Below are 9,250 nucleotides of genomic sequence, written 5' to 3'. Positions count from 1 at the left end.
ATTTGCGCCCATGTCCTGGGTAAGGGACAATAAAGCAGTCACCCTCCCTGGCAGGGACATGTCCCGATGCCAAAAGAAAGGAGCAGAGCGGTTCAGACAGCGGGACCGGCACAGCGGTGAGGCCGGACCCCCGTGACAAGTACCCTCCCTCGGCCCGGTCTTAACTGCGTGCAGGGGCACCCGAGCCCAGGTGTGTGACGGAGCGACGGGAAGAGTATCAAGAAAGGCCAGGAGGAGACCCGAAGGCTCACAGCGGGGGCTCGGTTTGGCCGGAGAGGTAACCTCAGCGTCAGGAGACCGTCCAGAAGGTACCAGAAACAAAGCTTGAAGCCAGGAACAGAGGAAGCAGGAAAAGCTGTCCCAGCTGTGCTGCGTCCGTCGGCGCCCACGCAGGAAGGCCTGCAGAGCTCGCCTCCATTTCACAGATGAAGGAAGAAGGGGCCACGGCTCAGGTCTCGGGACAGCAAGTAACGCGGCCGGGGCTGGCCTCTTAACGCCAGTGCCCAGACCTGGGCCCCGCACACCCTCAGTGGCCACAGGAGATGCTCACGTGCAGGCAGCCTCCATCCCTCGAGCTCAGCCACAAGGTCAAGGTGAGGGCGCCCTCCGTCCAGTGAGGCCCCGTCTTCTCATCGTCCCCCATCTGTCCCTCGGCTCTCTCTGGGGACAGACCCCACCACGGCCCCAGCTTTCAGGACGCCCTTCCTCCCTGACCAAAGTAATTCCCCATTCCCACCTCCTTCCATCCTGGAAGTCACATTTGGGCGACCTCTGGACACACAGACGTCCTCCCAAACAAGCGTCCACGGAAAATCTGCTTTAATGAGCATCACCGGGGCCCAAGAGGAAAATAACTTCGGAGAGAATGGGGATGGGGTCAGGGTCCTGTGCCTTTGGCCTAACGAGCTTTGCGGTCAGGAGTTCAGCGGCTCACCCACAGGGGACAGGTGACCGCCTGAAGGTCTCCTGGCCTGTTTCCTCACCAGTAAAACCGGGAGAACTGGAGGTCCCCCTTCACAGAGTCATTGCTGCGTTAGAACGGCTGCTTGTAGCGGGCTGGCCTGGAGCCCCTGACCGTCGGTAAGGACCACCAGGAGGAGGGTGCGGCGTGGACAGGCGGCAGGCAAGGAGCCAGCAGGGGCCGCCGGCTGCGACTGTCACGTGACCACGGCCACACCCACTCACACCCGCGCTCTCCCCTCATTGGTGGATCAGCAGGATGGACAGCCGCGAGCACCAATGGAAGGCCGGGCATCAGTAAGTACTGCTTGGCCGACACTATCCGGCCCCTGTAAATAGGCCGCGTCCTCCCCCGGGGCCCGGACGGCTCAACGCATAGCAGGCCGCCCGCCGGGCCCTTGACCTGAGGGCTGGCTCTGGGGTCCCAGGTCCTGGCCGCTGGCATGTGGCCCTCGGCCCAGGCTCTGCTGGCGCTTGGAGTCACAGGAGAGGTGACAACCGCTGATCTGTGTCCCCGCCCGCGACTTTGAAAGCACTTTCCATACAGAGTCTCGCCTGGGAAGTGGCGGGAAGAAACTGAGGCCTGAGGTTCTGAGAACCGGGCCAGGCAACGGTCCCACACCCCAGCTGGCCCAGAAACACATCTGGCTCCCCCGCGGAGGGCTTCTTCTGCCACCTGACGCCTGGATTGTCAATGCCTTTGGCTGCAGTGTTCCGCCCACAAAAGAGATGGAGTCCGAGAGGAAGAAGCCTGGGGCCTGGCCGTCCCACGCCCGGACCTGCCCCTCCGGTGCTGGGTGTAGAGGGCGGTGGTCAGCAAAGCGGGCCCCACGAGAGCAGAGCTTGAACACCTCGGGCGAGGGGGTTCAGGAAGGCTTCCTGTTTCTGGCTCAGGGGCCCCGAAGAAACACAGCGCTCTGCTCTGTCTGTGACCCAAGGCAGCACCACTCGGGGCTTGTGGTCCAGGGACAGAGCTCAAGGGGAGGAGGCCGGAGGCCCGGGTACCGGCCAGCCTCAGCACATGTGAGTGGCGAGTCTGCCAGCGGTGTCTGGGTGTCAGCGGTAGAGCTGGGTACCCTTTCTATGTGGCACCAGGTGGCACCGTCCCGCTTGGAAAACGTCAGAACACGGGCTCTGCCCACAGCCAGACTGACACAGGCTATCGTGAGAGACTGGAAATGCATTGCTGTAATACCCATCAGGTGGAAAACAGAGTGCTTAAACGAATGAATAATAACAGATGGAAGGTCCCAACTTTACACCAGTGAAGGCTGGCACCCTCCCAGCTTCTTCCTGCTCCTACCCCCCCCCCCCCACTTCCAGAGGAGGGGAGGGAGCTACCCAAATGGAGTCCAGCCACCGGGCCAGAACTAGGACACGTGACCAGTCCTCGTTCATGGGGAGGGAAGGCACCGGGGACCCAGAAGAGCCGTTGACAAAGGAGTGTCTCCCCTCTCCTGGCCCTGCCAGCCACCAGAGGACAGGACCCAGCACAGGAGCAAACCGAGGGAGGCGAGAGGGGCTGGGCAGGGGGAGGGCAGCCCTCAGACGGTGCTGAAACCAGGCCCCTGCTCCTGGAGTGGGGGCCTAGCTGCCTGAGGGCCCGTGACCTCACTCCTGCGGGTCTGCGTCTTCTGGGGTCCACGCCGTAGCTGGTGGAGCTGAGGCCAGCCGTGCGCCTCTCTGGCTCCTCCATCCCGCCCCCGCACAGCCGCTGGAAGGCAGCCGGAACTTCGGGGACTTGAGGCTGTAGATGACGGGGCTGATGGCGCTGTTGGTGTAGACACAGGTGCGGCAGAAGAGGAGCCCCCAGGGGTCCAGGAAAGGCCGGGCCACAAAGGAGTAGAGGAGCACCAGTGAGCGGTAGGGCATCCACGGACGGCAAAGAGTGGCATGACTACCACCAGCATCGGGGTGACCTGCAGGGCGGGAGGGCAGGGGTGGGAAGGCCCTGGCACCCGGCACACCAAGTGACCGAGGGACATGGCTCCTGCCTCAGGGCACGTTTGCTAAGCGATGAGAACGTTACTACAATAATCACTCAAACTACCACTGCGTATGGCTCTGTGCTAAACGTTTCCTGTGCAGGAGCCCGCGGCCGGCATTCAGAGCTGCGCTGGTTGATAGCTCGTGAAATAGCCCCACTTCAGGTGGTACATACTCACTGCCCTGAGCCCCCTGGCGCACCCTATCCCCCAGACCTCTCAGACGCCCAGCAAGTGAAGACCGGACGCCTGGAGCGGGGCCTCGGGCCCAGGGCGACACAGGAAGGCCCCAGGTGGACGCTGGGGCTGCGTCCCCTGCACCGGGCCCTCCAGTGGTTCTGTTTTCATCTCCACACGAAGGACGAGGAAGCAGGGAGTTCCCTGGTGGTCCAGTGGTTAGGACTCGGCACTTTCACTGCCAGACCCAGGTTCAATCCCTGGTCTGGGAACTAAGATCCCGCAAGCCACACAGACAAAAAAAAGGAGGAGAGGAAGCGGAGGCTCAGAGTCAAGGATGACACGGCACACGCACCATGAACCAGCTTCTCCTGCAGCCCGCCTGTGCTCACCACTGTCCCGAGTGGCCCAGCCAGCCACGGTCATATCCCCATTCTACACCCCAATCTGTTCTTTCAGCCCAGGAGTGAGTCGCCAGGCCCAGAAGACAATCCTGTCAGGAGGGGGGCTGAGGACAGGGACACTCTGGGCTCTTCCACCTCACTTCCAGCTGCCAGCCCAGGGTCCCGGCTTCTCTGTGAGGGAGGAGGGTCAATGGGAGGGGAAGGGGCACATGTCCTGGCCACCTCCGAGGGCAGCCTCCACTGACCCACACAAGGAGCTTCCTATGGGCCCCAGAACTGAGGGGAGGTCTCAGGGGGGCCTGTCATCTGCTCTAGGCTTGGGCCCTCCCCGCTGCCACCTTCAGGATGCAGGGGCAGCGGGTGGGAGCATGGGTGCTGGAGCCGGCAGGCATAAGCTGTGTGACCTTGGGCAGCCCACTTAACCTCTCTGAGCCTCCCTCTTCCACTTGTGGCATCAGGAGAATAGCAGTGTCCTTCACGGGTCTGTGGAGGGGTAGTGGGGAGAGGGGTCCCCATGAAGTCGTCACTCTTTTGCCCCAGGAAGTTTGACATCTCTCTGTCCATAGCTTTGTGCTGGGGCCATGCTACACCCCGAGTGCCAGAGGCCTTGGCCGCTCTGTGCTTCTGGCTCTCCCTCTGTCTCTCCATCTCTCTCTCTGCCTCTGTCTCTCCTTCTCCTTCCGTCTCTCTCTCTCTGTCTCTCTCCCTCTGTCTCTCCATCTCTCCCTCTGTCTGTCTCTGTTTCTGTCTCTGTCTCTGTGTCTCCCTCTCTGTCTCTCCCCCTCCACTCACATCTCTGCTGCTCATCCACAGGGGCCCTCTCTGCTCAGCCTTCCCCCTGCCTCAGCCTCTCCGAGTGCCCGTGTGCTTACATGTAGGACCTGTGCACACCTGTCTCGGGCTCCAAACGTATGGGGATCCCCCTGAAACTGGAGAGGGTGCAGCCCCTCTGCTCAGAACCCCGGCTCCCTCCACTCAGAGCCAAGTGCTTCTGGGGCCCCCCATCCTTGCTGACCCTCCCCTGCCCCCCTCCCCCGCCACCTGGCCCACTTCCCGGGTGTCTGCTTGGTCACCTCATATCTTTATTCAGTCATCACCTCAGCAAGGTCTTCCCGAACTTTCCCCTAAACTCCCACTCCCCCGGGCTCCATTTCTTCCTCTGACAGGGTCCATGTTTACTTGTCCTGCTGTGAGCCCCGGGGGCGGGGTGTGTATCTTGTTCTGTTCTCCCCTGTGTCCCTGCACCTAGAGACTGGGCTGGCACACAGTCAGTGCCCAGGGGACACCTGCCGAGTGAGTGGGTGGACGAACGAGGAGCCAGCACCCCCTCTCTGTCCATTCACGCCTCTGCCGCATCTCCCTGCCTCTCTGCAAACCGACCCCGCCCACCCCTGCTCCCCACTGGCCACTCCTGCCCACCTGCTTCCTGGAAGAAGGGGAGCCTCTGGCCCCGGAGCAGCTGCCCGCTGCACCCCGCCTGGCCCACGGAGCTGCCTCCCCTGGGTTCCAGGCTCTGGCCGGTCCTCATCACCCCCGTGCTGGCCCCCGAGCTGGTCCCCGAGCTGTGGCAGGTGGGCCGGGGAGCTCTGGAACAAGACCCTCCCTATGAGACTGCAGAGGACGGTGGCCTCCAGCAGGGCGTAACAAAGAAGACGGTGCCCGTCAGCGTCCAAGGCCACCAGGAAGAACCAGAGCAGGCAGTAGACGGACGTGGTCCCCCAGACGCCAGCCACGATGCACTTGGCCCGCGCCACGATGCACACGGCCTGTGGCCGCTTTGGGTGTCAGATGGCGAGGCACTTGTAGGCCACAGGGCAGTCACGTGACCCACCTGCCGACCCCTGGGATGGGGCCATGGAGGGTGGTCCACTCAGCTAATCAGATTCCCCGATGGAGAACCAAATGTGGGCGCAACGGTGGAACTGCCCCTTTCATAGGGGACCTGGGACGCCGTGATGAGGCAGCTTCGGGGACTGGCAGAGCAAAGGTGCCAGTCTTGAGGGGAGGGCAGGGCCGAGTCAGAAGGTGCAGCCCCTCGAGGTCCGGCCAGGCCCACAAGGTTCAGAGTACCCTTGCGAAGACCTTGACCTTTGTGCAAATCCCAGGGTGGGTTTTCTACTGTCCACCGCCAAAGGTCACAGGCTGAGGGGTCAAGGACATTGCTACCCTAGATGGGCACAGCAGGGGAGAACCAGGACCGGGCCAGTGTATGGATGTCAGAAGGCCTCGCTTATGTCCCCGTTCTGTGTAGCCCTGGACGAGCCATCCTAACCCTCTGGGCCAATGTGCTGAAGGCCACGCAGCTGGGAAGAGGCAGAGCTGGGCTTGAACCCGGTCAGTGGGTTTCAGCGTCCACGTGCTTAGAGGCTAGATGGCCTCTCAGGTGTTAATTTCATAGCTGGAAGAGGCCCAAGAGACTGTCCAGTCCCAGTGCCCACGTTCCCGGTGGGGACACCAAGTCCAGAGAAGTGCAGGGTTGCCTTGGCATCCCGCAGCAAGTCAGTAGCAGAGGTGAGATGAGAAGCCCGCTTCCCGGCGCCTGCCCCCGCCCTTGCCGGTTTCCTGCAGGGTCCCACACAGCGTCCCCTCCATAAATGGGGAGCAGACTCAGTTTACCAAGGCTCGTGGCCAGGAAGTCCTGGCCTGCAGGAGGGGTTGGGGTGCACCTCCCGCTCCGCGGCGAACGCGGGACAGAGGAGTTGGAGGCACGGATGCCCAGGCAGCCGGCGTGGCCGCAGACCCACTGCCCAGCCAAGCTTTGGGAGACGGTGGGCAGCCCGGCAGCCGCCAGCACAGTAAGGTCTGCCAGGGCCAGGCCGACCAGGGAGCAGTTGGTGGGCGTGTGCACGTCCCGTGTGGTCAGCACCACCACGGCGTTGCCCACAATGCCCACGGCGCACACAAGGAACCAGGAAGACCGAGACCATCGTGTACTCGGGGCTGGGGACGGCATCGTGGGAACCGGGGCCGCGGCGCTGGGGCTGCCCGGCCCGCTCCCGTCCTCCATGATGGCTGCGCAGGCGCTGGAGGGGGAGGGGACTCCGGGAGGCTGCGCAGGCGCAGGAGGGGGAGGGGACTCCGGGAGGCGTCCACACCAGCGGCCGGGCCTCACGCTGCCTCTCCAGAGAGCCTGGCCCCACGGACACGCAGGGACCGGGCGCCCGTGACGTGACTGCTTGGCCAGGCGAGGGACCGAACAGGGATGCTCCTTCTGGCCTGTGCCACAGTACAGTCAGTGAGCCGCTCGCTCTGCCAGCCTCAGTCCCCTGGAACGTAAATGCAGACGACCGTCATACCTAAGATGCGAGACGGAGCGGAGGTTACCTGGGAGGACGCGCCTCCGGAGCGCCCAGCGGCCAGCTGCCCCCTGTCACTAGGAAGCCACACGGCACGTCCAAGCCCCAGCCAGCTCGTCTGTGAACCTGGGGGAATCAAGACACCTGCTTCTCAGGGACACGGTGAGAGTCCCACAAAACGGCAGGCACGGAAATTTTGGGGCCCGGAGCCTGGCACCTGTCGCATGTCCGTTACTAATGTTAAAATTGAGGCTTTAATCACCCTGGGCCTCAGTCTCCCCATCCTTCAGGGGGTCCTAGCTCAATCCCGGGTGGGCTGTGCGGAGTGGATGAGACGGGAACACCCAGGGCGTCCGCAGGGCCCCAGCCGCGGCTACGCGGGCTCTGCTCCCTCTTGCTCTGGAAACGCCAGGGTCAGCCAGCCCCCCTCCACCCATCGGGGTTCATAGGCGCCCCTCTCTCCCTTCTCAGCTCCTGGAGTGATGGCAAAAAGGGTTTGTATCGTGAGCGGATTGAGGGGTGAAGTCACAGCTGGGACTCAGGCAAACGCGTGAAGGCCCAGGGCACACGCAACACTGATGCCACACGATACACAGCACACGTACACACGCACACCACGCACCACGCACCTCCAGCCTTTAACCCCGTAGGTGTCACCAGCCAGCAGTGCCGCGTGCCAGCTCCCTCAGAGCGCAGCCTCGCCCCTGGCAGCCCCGCCTCCCCGCTGGACAGGCGACCCAGGACCAGAGCGGAGCCGGAGCTCTGCTGAGCAGACGGATCCAAGGCTGACCCCACCAGAGCTTCACAGGGGGGCCCCCCGCTGTGGCCACGGGGCAGGGCCCAGGGTGCAGAGTTAGGGCGGGGCTGGGAGAGACCTGGTGGCCCCAGGATGCCGGCCACACGCCCGCGCACACATGCAATACACACAGCACACCTGCACCGCACACGCGTGCAACAGTCACATGGTGTTCACACACGCGCATACAAATGCTGCCCACACAGACAGCCCAACTGCCCCTGTGCACAGCAACACGCAGAAATGCAGACACACACAACACACGCGAACCAAACCCCCCTGCACAGCATACCCGCCACACACAACGACACACACACACACGCACCCACTTCTGCATGCACACGCTTACCCACGCACACCTGTACCCACAACACGGGGACCAAAAGCACACACAAGTACACAAATGCACATCACAACCCAGGCATCTGTGCTGCAGCTAAAGACACACACCGTCCACGCTCACACACCAGGTGCACAAGCACCAGAACACACGCCACACACCTGTGCCCACAAGCGTCTGCAGACACTCCCACACACGGATCCACGCGGCCTGAGGCCCCTCGCTCTCCCGGAAAAGAGCCTCTCTCCCGTTTAGCTGGAGGAGACGATGGCCCCAGGGTCACAGCAGCCGCCGCGACCCCAAAGCCGGCGGCCCGGGGTCAGGACAGGCCCAGAGCTCTCCCAGCAGCCCCCCACCCCCGTGTGCAGGGGCCCCTGCGGCCCGGCGCTCATCCGGCGGTCCCTGCCGCCTCGGTGTCTCGGGGCCCCCCTCCTGCTCACCTCCATCCCCCTCCTGCCTGCGCGAGCCTGTCTGAACAAAGCCTTCCACCAGGCGAGCAGACGGGACCACCGTCTCCCAGCTGAGAACTTACCCAGCGAAGAGCCTCAGCACCTTGCTCCTGCCAGAGCGGGACAGAAGCAGAAGAGAGCCGATCCCACAGCAGGGCTTCTGGTTCTGCAGGCTGCAGTGCCGCCCACAGACGTGCTGCGTGGTCACACGCATGCGCCCCCGCCAACCTCTCCCCGCCCCCCCGCCTGCCGCCCTGGCGGGGCTGGAGGCAACCGAGGCGGCTTCCCGCGCAGGGACACCTGTGAGAAGAAAGCCCAACCCCCTGCCTTCCCCAGGCCACAGGTTCGCCAGGCTGGGAAGGACCCCGCTAGCCCGCTGAGCCCCTAGAGCCTGACAGGAAGAGGCGGAGACCCGGGGAGGAGGTGGGGAGGGCGTGGGCTGGTCCCCTTACCTGGGAGGCTGGGATTACCGGGGCGGGGGGCGGGGGGCTCCGATGTCTGGAATCTGAAGGTGAGTCTGGTGTGGGGACCGCCCCCCGAGGGCCTTCCACTGTGATCTGGAGAGGCGGAGGGGACCCTGAGCGGAGCGCCGTGCTGGCTGGGAGGCTGAGGCCCGGGCAGGGGTGCAGGAGCGGGACTGGGGGCCTGGCTTGGGGGCTCCAGGGAGCAGGGGTGCCCCGCCCTTCCTGCCGGGCTGGGGCTGCCGCTGTGCACCCCACGGCTGGCACACCTTCTTTTAGCCTGAAGGGGCCCCTCCGCTGGCTCAGAAAGCAGGAATCGCAGCTGGCCAGCGGCCTGGCTCTTCCAAGGCATTTAAAGTGCAGATTCCGGTGCCAGGCCCGG

The 9,250-nt window shown here is 63.9% G+C and overlaps 1 protein-coding gene across 1 annotated transcript; it reads right to left on the bottom strand.

The window, feature by feature from the left end:
* Positions 1–1,214: 1,214 nt before the first annotated feature.
* Positions 1,215–8,621, bottom strand: LOC307179106 (uncharacterized protein; the record flags this gene model as incomplete). The annotated part of the gene is given in 9 exon segments (XM_079907880.1): positions 1,215–2,837; positions 2,840–2,879; positions 3,667–3,697; positions 4,946–5,310; positions 5,314–5,357; positions 5,945–6,432; positions 6,434–6,575; positions 7,452–7,642; positions 8,491–8,621. Coding segments are annotated over 9 exon segments (1,698 nt in total). The 3' UTR covers positions 1,215–2,571.
* Between the last annotated feature and the right edge of the window lie 629 nt (positions 8,622–9,250).

Source organism: Stenella coeruleoalba, assembly GCF_951394435.1.
Source record: "Stenella coeruleoalba genome assembly, chromosome: 20".
NCBI classification, from domain to species: domain Eukaryota; kingdom Metazoa; phylum Chordata; class Mammalia; order Artiodactyla; family Delphinidae; genus Stenella; species Stenella coeruleoalba.
This window is presented reverse-complemented; position numbering and strand designations above follow the sequence as displayed.